General features: G+C 46.9%; 1 protein-coding gene across 2 annotated transcripts in view; it reads right to left on the reverse strand.

Moving 5' to 3' along the window:
* Positions 1-5,620: 5,620 nt before the first annotated feature.
* USP7 (ubiquitin specific peptidase 7) overlaps positions 5,621-19,464 on the reverse strand; it is a 61,559-nt gene continuing 47,715 nt past the window's right edge. For both annotated transcript variants that reach the window (XM_019718824.2, XM_019718826.2), the window contains 19 exons: positions 18,491-18,647; positions 17,370-17,514; positions 16,956-17,086; positions 16,007-16,141; positions 15,478-15,579; positions 15,204-15,309; positions 13,836-13,928; positions 13,681-13,748; positions 13,254-13,354; positions 12,180-12,333; positions 11,409-11,476; positions 10,806-10,914; positions 10,634-10,711; positions 9,560-9,660; positions 8,626-8,725; positions 7,855-7,974; positions 7,595-7,666; positions 7,361-7,451; positions 5,621-6,947 (listed from right to left, as the gene is read on the reverse strand). In XM_019718824.2, the coding sequence (XP_019574383.2) occupies positions 6,841-6,947; positions 7,361-7,451; positions 7,595-7,666; positions 7,855-7,974; positions 8,626-8,725; positions 9,560-9,660; positions 10,634-10,711; positions 10,806-10,914; positions 11,409-11,476; positions 12,180-12,333; positions 13,254-13,354; positions 13,681-13,748; positions 13,836-13,928; positions 15,204-15,309; positions 15,478-15,579; positions 16,007-16,141; positions 16,956-17,086; positions 17,370-17,514; positions 18,491-18,647 (2,038 nt within the window). In that variant the 3' untranslated portion in view covers positions 5,621-6,840. The remainder of the gene's footprint in view (positions 6,948-7,360; positions 7,452-7,594; positions 7,667-7,854; positions 7,975-8,625; positions 8,726-9,559; positions 9,661-10,633; positions 10,712-10,805; positions 10,915-11,408; positions 11,477-12,179; positions 12,334-13,253; positions 13,355-13,680; positions 13,749-13,835; positions 13,929-15,203; positions 15,310-15,477; positions 15,580-16,006; positions 16,142-16,955; positions 17,087-17,369; positions 17,515-18,490; positions 18,648-19,464) is intronic.

Here is a 19,464-nt window from a genome sequence, read left to right on the forward strand (position 1 = left end):
ATCCAGATGGTTCTCTGGTAGTCCAAAATGGAAGAAAGAAAAATGGAGTGCATGCTTCTTTCCTTGAAGGCCATGACCTAGAAGCTAGACACATCATATGGCTCTCATTCATTAGCCAGAATTTCATCAAGTGAGTGTCTTCCTCTGAGTGTCTGTACTCAGCTAACACACAGAGATCTAATATTAAAGACCTAAGAGGAGATTGGGGGCAGCCCCATTGGCTCTGTTGGTTAGAGCACAGCGCTCGTAACACCGTCACTGATTTGATTCCCACATGGGCTGGTGAGCTGCACCCTCCACAACTAGATTGAAAACAACTCCGCAACTAGATTGAAAACAACTTGGAGCTGATGGGTCCTGGAAAACACACTGTTCCCCAATAAAAATTTAAAAATGGGAAAAAAAAGAAAAAGAGGAGAATGGGCTTTAAGGGAGTTAGTGGTCTCTGCCACAGCAAGAGGAAGACCATCCCAGGCAAAGTGAACTGTATGTGCACACAAAGGCTCTCAGAGCAAATGATACTTGAGCTGGGTATTGAAGGCTAATTAAGAGTGAGCCAGTCAGCGTGGACAGCCTGGGTAGAAGCTTGGAGACCTGAGAGATGCCAGCTTCTGGGGACATGAAGCCCAGGTTGGCAAGAGGTAAGAGCAAGAGGAAAAATATCTAGAAAGGATGCAGCTGCCACATCCTCCTGTGTAAGGGTCTGAGAGGTCAAGAAACTTGGCCAGGATCCGTCTCTGTGAGGTTCAAGTGAAGTCAGGATTCAGCTGGTGGGGTCAGGACTCCCGCCCAGGTTTTCTTTTTTCAAATGGGTAAAAGACCTTATTATGTCTTTTTTTTTAATTTTTATTGGGGAATGTTGGGGAACAGTGTTTTTCCCAGGGCCCATCAGCTCCAAGTCGTCGTTTTCAATCTAGTTGTGGAGGGTGCAGCTCAGCTCCAAGTCAAATTGTTGTTTTCAATCTAGTTGTTGACAGTGTAGCTCACTGGCCCATGTGGGAATCGAACCGGCAACCTTGGTGTTAAGAGAACTGTGCTGTAACCAACTGAGCCAACCAATCGCCTTCCAGCCCAGGTTTAAAGAGTGCTTACAGGCTTAAAGTTTCCATTTATTCAGTAGGAGTTTTGTTTTTATTTTCTTCTCTGCATTAAATCACACACACACCCCAGACACCCTGGACATGGAGCCCAGGTATCAATGTATTTTTTTAAGGTCCCCAGATAATGCACATGCAGGCAAGATTGAGAACAGCTAGGTGGGACCATCCTCTTCTACCTAAGAGCGCGTCCTGGTGAGCCTAAATTCCTTATTCCTACTGACTAGGTAGATGCCGTTTCCTCATATATGCTTAATCCATTGTGTCAGCAGGACCAGGTCTGGGTGGTTTATTCCCACATCTCTGCATCCCACGTGCAAAGAGCTGAGAGTAGCCTTCCTCTCCCCCCCACCCCCCACTACGACTCCCACCAGGTGAGAAACAGGAGTCCGGCTTGGTTGGGCAGGGGTGGTGGTGGGCAGGCCCGCAGGCAGCTGCTGGGGCCACCTCCTCCCTGCGCCAGTTCCGAATTCTGACTTCCAAAGTGGTCCAGCCCCCACTCCCACCCACCCCCCAGGCATCGGCTGGCACAGGGCTGCACAGATGGAACACCGCCTTATCACTTCCTCCTCCTGGTGGTCCCAGCTGGCTATATGCTGGTGGGGAGGGCAGAGGGGAGAACCAGCAAACCAGCTCCTGCCTGCTGTGCGCCGCACGTGAGTTCTGCAACCGAGGGAATGCAGGTAGGTGGCACCAACGGTGCTCCTCTTCTAGTCACCTTTTCCCTTCCAACATCCAGTAAGGATGTCCCCATCTCAGGCGAACTGGGACTCCCTCCCCAAATTTAAGGTTTAACAGGCTGCAGCCTGCTTTAGGAGCTGGTGACTCCAGCGTCTACCACCCTTTTTCTGTCACCCAGACACCTGTATCTCTGTCTTCATTCCCACATTACGCCAAGATGACTGTGTGGAGAACATTAGCCTGGTTTTGAGAGTGGTCAGGGGTAATAGCAACCGAGGACAGGAAACTTGGCAGTTATTCCCTTCTATGTTAGCTGGGAGTCTTTTGGTTACAAGTGAGGGAAACCCATCTGAAACCAGCTTAAACTAAAAAGGGAAGTGATTGATTCACATAATTGAGACGTCCAAGGGGATTTCAGGTCTGGCTGGATCCAGCACCAATGTGAGACTTGGCCCTTTCCTCTCTTTTCTTGTTTAATTTTGTGTCTGCTCTCTTCCCGTCTAACTACCCTGCCCCTCCCCACTCCCCGTCTCTCTCTCCCTACCTCTCCTGTCTCCTCCCCCTCCACTCCCTCTTCTACCCACTAGATGCCAATAGCACACACACATCCCAGTTGTGACAACCCAAAAACGTATCTAAACATTGCCAAAATGGGTGTGTGCGTATCACCCCTCTCTCCCGCCTCATCTCACAATCACTTGCCTAAAGGAAGAAACTTTATTAGTTTCAGGTGTCCAAAACAATGTAATAGACATTTATACCCCTCACAAATAACCCCCCACCCCCATAAAGGAAGAAACCTTTACCTGTGAGAGCATTATGGGTTGGAGCAGGGAGGAAAGGGAGCCTATGGGTCCTGAATCTGAATTTCTCTGAAGATGCGATTCCCACTGCCATGTCTTTTTTTGCTGATTTGGGGGGAGCCTGCATGAAATCACTGCTTATCAGTCCCTGAAGCTTTCTGGGTCTATGCCATTGTTTGTTTAATTTTAATGCTGCGAGAATAGGAGAGATATTTATTTGAAAATTTAAACTGTGGCACAAAATGACAGATTTTTGTCAAGGTCAAGCAAACCAGTTATGGGAGCAGTGTTCGATTGTCATCTCTGCATCAAATTAGTGGCTTTTAAAGATGCATTCAATTGTCCCTTTGATCTAATAATTACCTTTCGCCAGGGTGCTGCCTCCCTGCTGGAAGCGAAAGCCACTGTGAGCTTAAAGAAAAACTTGATTTTCTCAGAGCTGATACGTAGACGATGACTCACCTGGACGTGGGTGCTAACTTGACCATTTTCTTCCTCAATTTGGCCTAAGGATAAGATCTGGTTCCCCTTCTGAACTTACGGTGTTTCCCCAAAAATAAGACCTAGCCGGATCAGCAGCTCTGACGCGTCTTGGAGCAAAAATTCATATAAAACCCAGTCTTATATTGTATTATATAAGACCCAGTCTTACATACATGCGCCCAGCCTCAGAGTCTTACTTGATAAAATTGGGAAGGACAAATCTGCACAAGCTCCTGTTCCCCTCGAGGCAAGACACAGGGACATGGGGAGCTTTGTCCTTATCTTTGTCCCCATCTGGCACATGAACCACCCCTGAAGCCTTCCATGAATGAAAAGGTTGGAAACTAGAGAGGCCCACTGCACTGGTGTTTTACATGTATTAGGTTGGTGCAAAAGTAATTGTGGTTTAAAAGGTTGAAAATAATTGCAAACACCGCAATTACTTTTGCACCAACCTAATCAAACAACTCCACAACTCTGCATGAACTGATCGTAACAACCCACAAAGCAGCTATGTCTGATTCAAATGGCTTTGTGCTTGCCACATTTGGCACCTTCACATTTAAATAAAACCGAAAGTTCAACCACGGTAGCCGTATCTCAGGGGCTCAGTCACCACACTGCCTGGGCAGTGACATGAAAAGCCACCATGGCAGGCTATACTGACAGCGCCGGCTTAGAGCCCAAGTGCCAAGACTGGCCGAGATGCTGCAGCTACCCACGCAACACACACGAGAACGCACGGTTCTCATTTGACAGTATTTGTAAATGTTTTCAGTGCGGGTTAAGACCAGGCTCCACAGTGTTCTGATGTACCTTTAGCCCAGTGGACCGACCTGCTGACCAGAATGGTCCAGCCAACCAGCTGTCAATCCCCCAGACGGGTTCCTTCTACCTCTCGTCCAGGGGTCAGCAAACTTGGTGACGACTTTTGCCTGTTTTCCTCAATGTGTTTCTGAGCTCGGCCTCACCCGTCCACTGAGGCATGGTCTGCAGCTGCTTTCAGGATCCGGTGGCAGGGCTGGGGTCCCACGGAGACCAGCACAGGGCCCGCACTCTCTTCAACTGCACAGGCGGTTTTGAACTTGAGGCTTCAGCAAACTACTCGGGAATGTCAATCCCAGACACCAACCAAATCTCGGACATTTGCCTCAAAACAAGGCAAGAGGTATGTAGGAGGCAGGCCGTGGTGAAGCCCTTGCTTAAGAGATGGTTCCTGACACGGCTTGTTCTCACTGCAGTGACAGAACTCCGGACCAGGGCAACCGGAGGGACCCGTGTCGCAGCTGATGCTTCACCACACATTTTGTTACACACTAAAGCCACACTTCCCAGCAGTAGAAACTCCATCTTTAAAAACACAATTATGTATTTATTCGTAGGGTGACACTCGCAAACACTACTGGAGACCCGGGCCCTCTCATTGCTGGATGTGGTGATCCCCGAAGCAGCTGACGTGAAGCTCTCAGAGAAATGCCAGCAACTCATTTCAAAGGCAGGCCCCAAGCTGGACTAGAAGGGACCCTGGGAAGATGCTCTGGGAACTGCTCAAAAGATGACAGTGGCATCTACTAGGTTGGTGCAAAAGTAACTGCAGTTTTTGCAATTATTTTTAACCTTTGAAACTGAAATTACTTTTGCACCAACCTAACGGTCCACTCTTTGAATTTTAAAATGCAACTGTTTCTTCCAGCGCACTGCTTCTGAGTAGCCACGCGGGATACCTCCCCCCACCCCCCGATGTCACACTATGGTTTCCAGAGCTCCATCACTCTAGGACTGGGACTTCAGTTACGAGACATCGACACATCTTAGAGGGAGGGGACGGAACACTCTCGCGGGTTCAGAGTGAGCCATTTTGAAAGGCGAGTCATCTCCACCCCCGTCCCCCAAAATCAGTTAATGAACCCGGACTCTTGATACCATAACTGGGAGTGGGTGGGAAGGAAAATGCAGCACATCATCCGCATTGGAAAACACTTTCCGTAAAGACAGTCATTTAATAACTTCAAGGAGAACGCTGTTTCAGTTACTAAGACTATTGTAACCAAAACCTAAAACAGAAAAACCCAAGACGTTTATTAAAAGGTGGAGAGGGATGGTGCTATCTACGCAGTGGCCAGAGGGCAGCTGTTGGGCTGTGAAATCATGCATGTCACACTGAGAATCTGGAAAGGAGGAACCGGGAGGTACAGACCAGCCCGGAGACCAGGGCCAGTGCGTTGGGCGCAAGATGCAAAGCTGCCGAGGCGCCGTGAGGATGGTCACGGGCTCTCGAGGGCCGGTGTCTCCTGGACTGCGCCTTCCACCATTTTAATAATATTTCCAGTCGTGTCATTTGTACATGGTTCCCACCTGGAAAACCTTTTATTTCTTAAGCTTAAACGAGGCTAGTAAGAAGCAAAGGAAAAAAAGAAAATGCTAGAATTGTACATCGGCAATACTGGAATTAGGGGGGAAACAGCTCAGTAAAACCTTGTTATAAATGCAAAGGTTCCCCAAGCCTGTATCTGGGGAGGGCGGACATCTCCCTCAACCTCCACGTCACTCACTGAATTACAATTTTTATAGAAAATTTTATTCAACATACAACATTTTCCAGCAAAAAGGCAATATACAGGAAGAGTTGGCGTACACTGCTGCTACAGAAACAAAAAATACTGGAAAAGGATGAAAAATAAGTGTGATCTGCTGATTCTATTTTACTGCACTCAAAACTAGACACGCAGCTGGCATTAGCTCCAAAACAAAAGGTCGGGACTGAAATAAAACTACACACAATGAATATCAACATCCGTGAGTCACTTGCAGTTTTACCCAACAAAATGTCACCTCCTCCCAGCAGTAAATTGTACATGTTCATTCATTAAATATACAATTTCATTTTTCCTGGTTTTTTTTTCCCCTTTAACTTTTTTACAAAGTCAACAGCTTACTAACCACTAGTGAGCATGCCCTCTTTGCTAAAAGGCTCTCCTTTATTTTGTTCCATCTGTTCCATTGCAAGGAAATTCTATTTATAATTTTTTTACCTGCTTGTACGAACTCTCGCGATCACTAAGCTTGCCGAGAGGCAGCACAGTATACCTTAATTGTATTTAACAGTGCTTTTCAATTGAATAAAAAGACCCCAGAATGTCCGGACTGTATTCAGTGCATCCACTTTGCAAATGGGTTGCAGAACAGCAGTGGCTGACAGAAGTGAGACGAGTTTGTTAAAAAGACCCAGGCAGCCGGGGAGAACCGAGGAAGGGGCGACAGGACACGCGGTGAAGGAAAGAGCGCTATTTATTTAGCTTGTGAGTTTCTGTTTTGCCTTTACAGATGCACAAAAGGTCATTGAAAGTATAACTGAAGGAAATACGTCAGACGAGCCTGAACATAAGGCTTCCTAGCTGTGGGGTGGTGATCGGGACCCCACGAAGGCAGCCAGGCCGCTTATGCCAACTAGACACAGACTAGAGACCTTTTGCCAGCGCCACTCGTCCCACTAACCTCCTCCCATTATGCTGACAGTTGCCTTGCATTGTGGTTACCATAAAATAACTCTCATTGGCATCCAAGCTTTATAAAAACACCTTCATTTTGCTCAAAAAGGGCAGTCAATAGATACAGAGAAGCCAAACTGAACAGCCTCAACAAAATAAAATTAACACCAGCAGCAAATCCTCTTGCTGAAGACTTCGGCTAGAGTGCAGGTGGACCCAAGTTCTCGTTGTTAAAAAGGAGCACACACCCACGCTCGGTCCTCGCCTGGCACGCACTGGGTGAGGAAGTCAGTTATGGATTTTAATGGCCTTTTCAAGGTACGTGTAGCGACTCCTCTTTGGGGCTTTGTTGAAGTGGTCGAGCCCTAGCCACGGCCGAGGGTGAGACATGTTACCTGGTGGGGAGAGAGGCAATGAGGCGACGGAGGAAAGCCCGCTCTGTGCGCCGGGAGTGGCCATCGGGACCCCACACGCAGAGCTGATGCCCAGGCTGGGTTCACAGTGGAGCCGGGGCTTCCGAGCTGCACGGTCAGCTGGCGCCAAGGGCACAACCCCTGACTGGACGTCTCAGTGGCTTCTGCACGCGGCACTGCCAGAGCCCGCGAGTCAAGCGCCACCCACATTGCAACCTACCCACCTCTCGGCCCTGAATCTTAGTTCTAGCCACCGTGTGATGCTGCCACATGCTTTCATCCTGAGAATTCATGGGTTACGTTGCACAGACGAGCTAAGCGAGCCCAGGGCTGGCCACCTCCAGCCTGCTCCTCAGACCTAAACCCACACCGGGCCTGGGGGACAGGGCTCTTACCAGGCTGAGGTTCAAAGTCTTTCAAGTTTACTTCATACTCATCTTCATTTATGTACTGGTGCCGGCCCATCATCACAATGGCAAATTTAAACTAAAAGACAAAAACGAAAACTCCTCCATCAGTTCTGAATGTCAGCACAACTCACCTCTGGCAGAAAAGCCTAGGCCGCGTTACTAGTCAAGGTCCCCGCGTGCCGCCCCCTGGGTGATTACCGAGCGCCCAGGAAGTCGTACCTTCTCAAACTCTTTCTCCTGGATGTCTAGCAGACTCTGAATCCGCTTCATGACTTCTCGGAAATGCTCGCCCTACGAATGGGATAGGACACGAGTGCCACACCACGGCAGCCTGTCACGGCCCATGGGGACACCATCAAAGCCCGCTATCCGCCCAGTGAGGCAGGAAAACAGATTTTTGCCAACATTAATCCAAAAGCGATGCGAGGCTTTAAGTTTTGGCACATGAGACTCAAGCTGTTACCAAAAAAAACCCTCACCTGGTGTATCCTCAGCAAAAACGGGATTCCAAACGTTCCGAACACCTCTTTGTGGAAATGTGCCACTGTGATCAGCATCTCGTTTTCCTTATCTATGTCTACCTGGTCCAAAGGTATTTCCTGGGGACACAGATTTAAACACAGAGTTGAGTAAAGACGTTAATGCAGACAAAATGCCAGGTTTTAATTCTGACTTGCCTCTTCAACGAGGAAGTTAGGTCATACTTTTGCCAAAATGCCATGTTTGAGTCTTGTTAGAGTAAGAGTTCAGCACCAGAAGATATATAAGTTTTCTTAAAACACTGGGTTTTAAGACACCAAATAATAGATTTTTCCAGTTACCGTGGAAATTTCAGCAACTCTAAAATCAACAGGGACCCAAAGTTTCTGACTAGATTTGCTTGGTGACCCGTACTTAAAATTAATTTCTAAGGACAAATACAGTACGATTCTACTCATATGAGGTACCAGGAGTGGTCAAATTCAGAGAAAGAAGAATGGTGGCTGCCAGGGGCTCGGGGAGGGAGAACGCTAGGGGTATGGAGTTTCGGTTGGGGACAATGAACAGACTGTGGCACTGGATGGCGGTGATGGTTGCTCAACAGGGTGAATGCACTTAATGCCACTGAACTGTACACTTAAAAATGATTAAAATGGTAACTTTTACGTTATGTATATTTTAACACAATAAAACAACGGAAGAAGCGGCCTACAGCGGCCCACCCACCGAGGGCTCAGAACTCTCCCAGGTGCCAACATGGGGGCAGTTACCTCTATTCGAAATGTTCTACTCGTCGCAGGAGATAAACATTCTAATAGTTCATCTTCTTGGTGCACACCAATAATTTTGTAGCTTACAATTTCTAGCAGCCTGCAGAAAACAAGGGGGAGGGTGAAAAATACAAATTCATGTGGGACAAAAAAGTCTGATGAACAGTTTTCTAGAAAGAAAGTCTTTATTATAAAGCTATCAAGATTTGCTTGTGCTCTTTCTTTTTGAAAGATCTGAAGTGTCCAACGCAGGCACTACACTGATCGGGGGTTCCCCTCGGAGCATGTGACTAAAGGGGAGAGAGCCAGAACTGCAGGAAGGACCCCACTGAGCCGAGTCTCTGGGAACGGCGTGACTCTTCCCTCCAGTGGTCCCAGACTAGGCAGGACTTGTGATATTTTTCTCTTACCTTTCTGAGAACAGGTCTCTGTTTCAAGATTAGAAAGAAAACATTTTGAGAACCAACAGCCTTAAAGGCCATTTTGTTCTGCAAGCTGACTGACTATAAGGCGACGGGATAAGAATAGAGTCCAACTCCCTGAAATAAAAACTGGTCATCATATCTGCAGCTTCTTCCCACGGCCTGAATGTTGACTAAACGGTTCAGAAGTAGCTGTTTCTCAAATACAATCAAGGCATCTCTTTCAGTTTCAGTTATCAATCTATTGGAAAAATATCCTTCCTCTGCTTGGCTTTTCTACCTGAATCACATTTTTAACTCTAGGTAGTTAATCCCAGGAGACAGGGAGGGGAGGGGGAAAAAATGGCTTAGTTGTGAAATACGTTAAAACTGCTGCAAACGACAGGCTGAGAGATGAACTGGGCCACCACGCATGTCAGTTCTAGCTATGCTCAATTTCCACACAGGCAGGTGCAGGTCTGGGGCTAGTACCACCCCTCCTGCCGGCCTTTGGGCTCCCGGGAAATACTTGCCTAAGTTTCCCTGATGCCTTCTCCCCAAGCTCTACAGCCTTTTTACATTCTTCTAACAGGTCCCGGACACACCCGTGCTTGTCTGGATATAGTGTTATTTCCTAAGGAATGACAAGATGAAATACATGCTTTAAAGAGAACATAAAGGGTCTGCTGTAACAAACCGATTCTGCTTGAACAGAGAAAAAAATGACAATAGAGGTTTTCCCAATTGCCTCTAGCTTCCCATCCCGACGACCCCCGATATATGAAGTCACTCAGACTATGTGCCCAAACCCGGGACCCACCCAGTACTGAGGGAACTTTTAAAAATGCCACTTTGATGCAAAAAGTGTGCCGTTTACAGGACAGCATCTCTGGAAATGATCCCCTCTCATGGTCATCTACAAGCCTTCCCAATTCTCAGCACAGTGAGAAAGAAGGCTCATTACTGTAGGCCATGACCAGAGGTGAACTTTACAATTTCAGCCTGGTCACCTCCACACAGGTGCGACTGTCTATGGCATGTGGCTCAAAATATCCCCACAAATTGGCAGAGCAAGAAAGGTGAAAGGCTTGGGATCCCAGGAGGCACAGACTTTCTAGAAAAACCACCCCAAGTGTGGCTGGACGTGTCTTCCGTGTGCCACAAGCACACGAGCTGGTGCGACCTATGCGAGTAACCTCCCCAATCAACATCCCGTGGAGTCCGTGTCTGCTCCACTCGCAGGCCGGCTGCTCTCACTGAGGCCTGGCTAAGGCAGAATTGGCCTGAGAAAAGCAATGCCCCGGCCGGGCAGCCGTGCACTAACTTAAGATGTCCAAGTCGGTAAGAAAAGAGTTCCTGGAGGTTCGGGCAGCTGCCATTGTTATTCACCCCCCAGGACTCAGAGGTGGTGGCAGGAGGCGACAAAGAGCTCACCCCCCCGGCCACCATGCCTGGGTTCTCAGACTCTGAGCTCAGGGCCCTCTACCACGCTGTCTGTCACTCATTGTGCTTTCTTTTGTTGTTTTAGTTTTCAAGGTCTGGGGAGACAGAAACCATAAACAAGCTCCAATAAAAATCAAAACCTGTATCATTTAAAAAAAACTTACCTCTTCCCTAAATTGGCTGTTTAACCATATACACTTAAAACTTCGCCTGTTTTCAAAGTCTGTGATTTTCATCTTAAGCTATCAAGAAAAGAGAGACTCGTTTTAGATACGCTTCCACAAAAACCCAAGACTTCTCTTTATTACCCACGGTTACGTTAATTTGGACTCATACCTGCTGATAGTAAAGTTTCTTAGGTTGTCTAGGCTTGAAGAATTGTAGAAGATCTCTTAAAGTACCTTCATAATTATGTCTAAGAGGATTACCTGGGCCATCCCTATAACTATACAAGAAAACAGCATATAAATAAATGACTTCTTTATTTGCCTAAAACAAGTATTTGAGTGAGCAGAAAAGCAAACCACAGGCCTTACACCTAGACTTGAAGTTTGGACCTGGCACAGGGTTTTGCTCTAATGCTCCTATTTCCCAAGTCCTAAGTCCCTCTGGCTGTCACACCTGAACGTTCTCTGCCATGGTGACACAGCACACAGAAGCCTGGCTGGGACGGACCCAGCTGGACATGTGGGGGATGTGTTCATTGATGATGTATCTAAAATAAATCTGGCTTTAGATGAGGCTGCCAATTATTTTGACATCTTGAAGTAGTGTGGTCAAGATATGAGTGGTGACAATTCTATATCTGAAACTAAGCAAGAAATGGCATGTCAGGTGAGGTGACCAACTACTTACTACAATTAGTTTCAAGATGTTTGGATGAGCTATGGAAAGCATGCAGTAATGACCAAACCCCGAGTGTCTGTGACTGCGGCTTACCCTTGGGACTTGAAAAACTGGAGCAACATCGGGTCGGTGTTAAGCCTCTGTGCAACTGTCTTTGCAACCTGAGAGAAGGGAATGGCCCGGAAGTCAAAAAGGAGGTTCACATCTGGGGGAATTAACTGAAATGTGCTTACAAACTGCATCATTAATTATCTGCGTAATATTCCTATGGAAAGGTGTTGTGAGCAGCCTGAATTTAAATGCCCTAGGAATTTACTGTCTAAAAGGAATAGGGTATACCAGCATGGGAGTAGCTTGTCTGAGGAAGATAACTTTTAAAAGATGAAGTCTATAGATTTTTCACTTTTGATGGTGAAGTCTATGATTTTTCGTTTTCTGGTGATTTTTTTTTTTTTTTTTATGGTTCACACTTGGCATGCTATAACTGAAGCAAAGGGGCTGTTATCACTGTTATCTTTTGGCTCCAAAAGATGCATTAGAGCTGATGGTCCGGCTAGGTCTTATTTTCGGGGAAATACGGTACCTCTGAAACCCAACTGTGCTGAGGTAGAGAGGATTTCGAGGGGCAAGAGCACAGGTGAACGTGGTTGTGGATGAGGGAGGGGAGGCAGGTGAGAGAAGAACGGCTTTTGGTCCCATGCAAACATAGCATCAACCAACTTCAGCCAGGAATTTCCTCAGATAGCAGGACTAACCCCTCCTCCTGAACCAAATCCATTAGACAATCTCGTCAGCAAGCACTTTTAAAAAGAACTTAGTTTTTCTGGTGTGGGATCTGTAGGGAGTAGAACATTTATCAAATACCTGAAAATAATTCATTCTATTTGATAACGTGACCACAAATCCAGGATCGTTAGGGATTGTCTTATCACAGAAAATGACATCAACACGGTGGTAGAGGTCTCTGAAATATTCTTTTGCGGTGGGTAATTCACTGTTATCATTTTCAGGATCATCCCTGGGCGGGGAGAAAAAACCAGTTTTGTAGACTGAATCAAAGCCCAGGCAAGGGGTCATCATCTCTCAGGCGACAGTCACACCAATAGGTGTGGCTATAAACTCAAAGTCACAATTTAGGACGCCAGGGGTCTCTCTACCCAGCAGCCTGTGGAAGCCAGACACAACGGGGAAAGGCCATCGCGGACATTAGCTGTGCTCTGAGCCCTGCAAAGTGCTGACTGCTTCCCGTTCTTGAGCTCAAAACCAAACCAGACCAGTGCCTCTCCCTGCCCAGAGCAGGGGAAGGACTCAGATGGAGTGCGAGCCCACACAGCTGGCTCGTGGCGGAGCCTCCTCCGGCCAGGAGTCGGCAGGCTGCATCTTTATGCCGAGGCCATAGAACTGAGTAGTCGCTGAGCCTAAAATACTGACTGCCTGGCCCTCACCATAGAAGCGTGCCAGGCCCTGCTCTTGGCCACTGCACTCCTCGGTCTGCTCATAACCTGTGTCGAGATTGCCCTGGCCCGACGCTTCAAGTGCAAGGAAAAGGCTGCTTTCAGACACTAAGTGTCTAAGTGTCTAAGACTGCAGACCTGCTGCTTTTATATGCAGACAGATTTACATCAATTACCTACGTAGGTGCAGTCTAAGAAGTTTCCTATGTGTAAAAGGAAGGAAAACCATTTTGCTAGTCCATGAAGGCTTTCTGCCATCCCACTAACAGTGCTCGTGCTCACTGGAGACATTTTTAGGAAATCAGAGCATTAGATGACGAAAATGCTCACCACCCCTAATTCCAAAACCCAGAGACGGCCAACTTCTGTCAGCATTCAAAACGTGACTCGGGGTCCAGATATCATTTTGTTTCCTGTTAGAGGACTTAAGAAAAACACTTCTGATGTTAGCATGTAGTGATAAAATCCTTCAAAAAGCACGTACTTCTGAAACACTATAATGTCACCATCCATGAGTTCATCGAGGGCTTTATCAAGAGACACGTCATAATCCTGAATTCTCTCTGTTAAATTCGGTTTAACTTCCTAGAGTAAAAGATGTGAAACGGTTACAATGCAACGCCTGGCTAGTATTTAATACGGCTAATTCTACCAGCTCTCCATTTTTACAAGTTAAAATGCTATTGGGAACTATTAATATCCATAAAGATGTAATTATCACCGATTGGTTTATCCTCAACTGGTAAAAATCACAAATCTACGAATACGATCCTCAACTCAAGGTCACCCAAGGCCCCCAACTCAGTTGTAGACGTTACATTTACCAAATTCAGGGCTACAAAAATACGCAACAAAACCCCTCTCCAAACCACTAACAATATACTGATTGTGGAAAAAGAAACCATCCAAACCTCATAGAGGATAAGGCTAGTATCCTGGATAAATCCTGCTCTGTCACACATAACTGGGAGCAAGTCACCTGGGAGAAAGAAAAGAGTCCAAGGCTGTAATACACCGAGACTTTAGCAAAACGGACGGAGAAGGTGAGCGAGCACGGGGCACTTACGTATTTTACAGGATATCGGTGTGTAGATGTGCCCACAGTAATTCAAGCTCCGCGTTTTGGGATCATACATCTTCAAAAATAACATCACATCATCTACAAGGTTCGTAAACAGGGTGTTAGGATGTTAACGTTCAGTACAATGTAAGAAAATTGTAACAGTAAACTTAGTAGCCACCAAAACAACAGCTTCCGGTACCTAAGGGTTATACTAAGTCAGATGAGGTTTATTCAAGAGGCTGAATGTAACTGCAGAGTCATTACAACCACCAAACCCGTGGGAAACGTCACACGTGAGGCAGTGAAGATGGGATCAGAGGCAGTGGATGGAAGAACCCTAGTTTCAAGACCTGGTACTAACTAGTTGCTGAGTGGTGTCATGGCAACGTATGTTAATGGTTGGATGTCTCCGCTAGAGAAGTGACCACTTGTAGCGATAGAAATCTATCATTTTATAGCAAGCAGTCAGCACACCCTGAGCCACCTGTTTTGTAAATAAAGTAGTGCTGAAATACAGCCAGAATGATCATTTATACACCCCCTGGCCACTTTCACGCCACAATGGCAGGCAGAGACATATGGCCCACAAAGCTGACCCTTAAACAACATGGGGGTTGGGGGCGCCTACCCCCTGGTGCAGTCAAAACTCCGTGTCTAACTTCTGACTCTCCAAAAACTTAACTACTGGAAGTCTGGCCGATAACAAAAAGTCAATTAGCACGTATTTTGTATGTTGTATATATTATATACGATATTCTTCCAATAAAGAGAAAAAGGTTATTAAGGAAATCATAAGGAAGAGAAAACATATTTACAGTACTTATTTTTAAAAATCTGAATATACGTGGGTCCATGTTGTTCAAGGGTCAACTGTATTTACCACCTGACCCTTGACAGAAAACCAATGTGAGTCACAAAACATGGGGGCCAAGGGGCAGCCAGTTGGCTCAGTGGTTTAGAGCGCAGCGCTCATAACACCAAGGTCGCCGATTCGATTCCCACATGGGCCAGTGAGCTGTGCCCTCCAAAACTAGACTGAAAACAACGACTTGACTTGGACCTAATGGGTCCTGGAAAATCACACTGTTCCCCAATAAAAAAAATTTAAAAAACAAACAAAAACACGGGGGCCAAGATTAAAGATAGCACATGGTGACTCAACTCTGCACTTTGTCCCCACCTCCCAGGTCACCACAACCCATGGTCAGTTTTACTGGACTTTATTAAGAAGCCTTGCCCAAGGAAGGGGTTTAATGAGCATTTTTGGAATTAAGATTTCTTTACAAGAGAAGAATGCTGAACCCTGTGTGTCAGAACAATGGTCCAGGCACCCACTGCCCTGAAGCTGGCTGGAGGCTGGCAGACACTTACGATCTTTATCAAACTTGGGTAGTGTGGCTCCACTAGCAGCCAGCTCCGGGTCAACTGTTTCCAGGAATATTGTCCACGGGTTCTCATTATCACTCAGTTCAATCATCTAGTTCCAAGAGAGATGCCGATTTTAGAAAATGTCAGTGGCTAAGTGAGAGTAAAAAAGTGTACTCAGCACTGGAGAAAACATCCAGTCCTATGGAAGTGGACCAAGAGGGCGACAGGATGCTGTGCCAACCTCAGAGCAGCGACGTGTGACTGTACACACACTTACTGTTTTATTGCCGTCTGCCTCATAGTCTAACATTGCTGGGCGTTTGGTTCCATTGCTCCTGGCTTGCATAGGCCACAATCGAATCTGATCTTGTGGAAATCCCTGGGTGGGGGATTTAAACTTAAAATTAATCAAAATCAAATCAGCTCACATTTCAATTCTGTATCAATGTGACCATTCTACGGTTATAAGAAAATCATAATTACAGCGCGCCCCGCTGATTTGGACCACAGTGACCTGCCTTCAGGCTCACCAGTATTCGGAGGCTTGAGCGCCCATTTTACCAAAAAAAAAAAAAAAAAAAGAAAGGGAGAGGGGTGCAAAGGAAAAGATTCACGTTCACATTCGACTTCCTTGTCTGCAGATTAGGTCCAAGGGCAGAAACAGGCACAGCCCAGGACATGAGCTCAGGCACTCGCCTCACTTCTCCGGCAGTGCCTGGACACGGCACCCACCCCCAAAGGTACTATCTGGTCCAGTTGTAAAGAGGAAGCCAAAATAAACCAGCGGCAGAAGAGCTGGCACTCACCATGGTCTGAGAGAGGTTCTGGACAAACTCGGCGAGTGAGGAGTTTTTCAGTACTTTGAACACAGTATACTTCACTTTTTCTTCATCGTACATGTCATTTCCCTGATGGCCACAAAACTGGTCCTCTGCAACTATCTGAAAACATGCACAAAAATACAGAACTGACATATGAAATAAAATGAGACCACACTGGTCAGGACTGAGTTCAAATAGTAAAATGCTAAAAACCACCAGTCTTTTGCTGCCATGACCCTTCTTCAGAAGACCCAAGGAGAAAGGAATCAAAATGACCGAGAACTTAATCAGGTATTTATTTAGAAAAGACAAAACTCTACATTTCCACACAGCCACTCATAACCTATCTGTCAGCATTAGCTGGCGATCACCATTCCATCTGTGTGGTGATCTCCACATCTTATAAAGAGGACGCACAATGCGCCTTTTCCCAGGTAGTCAGTCAACTTGTTAAAACGATGCCTCTGTTTCCTAGCATCGCCACTGAATGATAAACCGAGACCATGTGGAAGTTCACCCCGTGAGCGCTCTCCTGACTTCTCCATCCTGTGCCACCCTTTGCCATGCATGGCACGCCGCCTCCCATGCCGTCGGAACTGTGCTGCGCTTCCTAGTGGGAGCTCCCCCTTCCAATGCATCCCTCCATTGAAGAGCCCATCTCCCTAGTCCCCTCTGTGCTTTTTATAAACACACTAACGTATCATTGCTCTGTCCGGTGGCCTGAGTACTTCTCACATCCAAGTCCTTACCCTGAACTTGAGTGTATAGTCCCAACAGTCAGGGAACTGGCCTGAGCAGTCAGTTAAAACACGCTGCCCAAGCAATCCCTGATCTGTCAACAATCACTCTAGAATGAGCCCTCAGAGCAGTGTCGCTCTCAGCAGGCCCCGGGGGCCCTGTCCCCGAGGGTCACTCACAGGAGGCTGAGGCTGACCTGCACTTGCATATAGAGGTGGGCTTCCTGCCGCTCCTTCCGCTTCTGGGCCTCGATCCTTTTCTCTTCTTGCAATCGCTCCACCAGCTGCTGAGGAATATCATGGTCGGTGACAGCTTGTAACACCTCACCTGCAGGACAAATGCACCTTCGTTCACCTATCACCTTCCACTGCCCCCTACTTCAAAGGTCCCAATTTTGTGTCATCATTAATACAGCAATCTAGTCAAGTGAAATTATTTGGTGCCACGAGTCCACATCACAGCCCAATCCAGCTCGCATATAGATGTTGTGTGTGGACAGGAGACACAGCTGAGGTTCACCGTCGCGGGGTCTAAACCACCACGGCAAGGACTCATGGAATGACTATGCAGCTCACCACCGTGCAGAACAGAAGAGAACACCTCTACTCACTCAGCTTGGACTCCCGGATATACACCAACATGTACGCGTTCGTGCAGTGCCGGACGGAGAGGTCATCATCGTGCCCCCCGTAATTGTGCTCAATCGCTTCTTCTTTCGTACACCTCGACACCACGTCATCATCAAATTTACACCACTGGACAGCAACAAGGAGAGCAACGAGACGTCAGCAGAGAGCACGCACTCTGAGAAGTGCACAAAGCACCGGGCAGCGCTCCTCTTAAGTACATCATCTGTCGCTGTACTGGACCGGGCTCTGCCTCAGGCATCCCTCTGCTACAACTCAGCAGTCCTGCCTTCCTCGGTCCCTGTTCCCGGGGAAATGCTAACTCTCATCCATTGGCAATTTCTCTACTCAGCCCATTTTCAACCTAGGTTCGATCTATCAATACTACAACGCTTTACAGACTTCAGAAAGCCATACGCACCTAACTTGGCTAGTGAAGTTGGAACTTTATGCTGCAGTCAAGAAAATGAAATGGGATATGGCCTAACTAAAAAAAAAAAAAAAATACTTGTACATAGTTATTCTGCCATTTCTTCATCATGTTAAACGGGACTCAGTCCCACTTACAGGCTCACACAGCTCAGCACTGTGGGGTTCCCCTCGCATGAGCGAGGCGGCCCACATGGGCTTTGTTGTGTTCCACCGGCCCTACGTTCCTGGATGCTGACTCGAGACCTTCATCTGCTCCGCTGGGGGATGATTATGTGATGAGACCCCCGTGACCCAGGGAAAGATGGAGCATTACACACGTGGACAATGGGGCATGTGGATTCCATGCAATCGGCGCTGCCTCCCCTGCTAGGCCCAGACCGTGAATAACTATTCCGGTGTTATTCCACGTGGAAAAGTGCCTCCTTTTAGATGTAAAGGGATTCTGTGAGGCCCAATGTTCAATACTAACAAAGAGACACCGAAAGTGTAAGTGCTAATTTACTATTCACCTTTACATGATCAGCAACAGATACATATTAGAACATACACATCAATCTGAGGCCACAGAGGAATCCCCTGCTACCCAGGCCGAGGCGGGAACAGGGAAAGGCTGAGGCTGGGTCAGGCCCCTGCACAGCACCACACCCGACTCCGCCCCCCGCCCAGCACTTACTTTGCCGTCCCCTTTGGGGTTTAGATAAACCACATAATGTCCACCATGATTATCTCCACTATGAACCAGGACTGCGTGAAGAATATAATTTGCAGGGTCCTTAGGATCTGTTTTTTGCAAAAATTCGTCAAGTGGTAACTGTTCGGGGAACTCAAACCTATTAAAAAAAATTTTTAAAGAAATCCAGGTTGCATTTACATGTAAAATATTTCACCTTTAGGCTTTATATATTGCTAGACCTTTTAATTTACTGGCTCATCTTTATTTAGAAAGGAAATGTGAATTTGACTTGGGAGGTCCTATTAACTACTTCTGAGGAAGCTCCTACTCATTAGAACAAATTGTGCGTCAATACAAAATTTAAAGCCAAATATGAGAAAAATGCCTATAAAGCACTGAGATACCTAACAAAACTTTAAATTCAAGGATACGGCAGCGGTCTTGTGATACAGAGACACTGACTTTTCTAGGGTGTAAATAATTTCCAAACGTGTTCATGGAAGACTCTGATGGTGCAGGACTGAGACCACTAAATACCCTGCAGGTTTGAGAAATGTGCAAAAATCAAATTTGGAGGAGAACATGTGAAAAAGACCCCAACCCTGTGATTTCTAAAGCCATCCTGAACCCTCCTGGTTTTTAAATTCCTGGCTCCATAAACATTTTAATGATCCCGTCACCAGGAGCGCAGTCAGAGGCAGGCAGGGAGGGAGGCAGGCACGTGTGCAGTGGCGCATGCGTGCTGACTGAGCCTGCGGGGCGGCCCCCAGCAGCGCCAGCCCTCGCTGCCCCCGGGAATTCTGGCCCAGTGTTGCCAAGTGTTCTGAATTCCTAAAAGATGCCAGAAACCTGAACTTTTATGTGAAATCGTGTCATTTTTAAAATTTGGCAGCTATGCGGTGGCCGGTTAGCTGAGCTAACCATCTAAGCACGGTGCTGGCAACACCAAGATTGCCAGTTTGATCCCCGCATGG

This window comes from Rhinolophus sinicus, linkage group LG18, assembly GCF_036562045.2.
Source record: "Rhinolophus sinicus isolate RSC01 linkage group LG18, ASM3656204v1, whole genome shotgun sequence".
Classification (NCBI taxonomy): domain Eukaryota; kingdom Metazoa; phylum Chordata; class Mammalia; order Chiroptera; family Rhinolophidae; genus Rhinolophus; species Rhinolophus sinicus.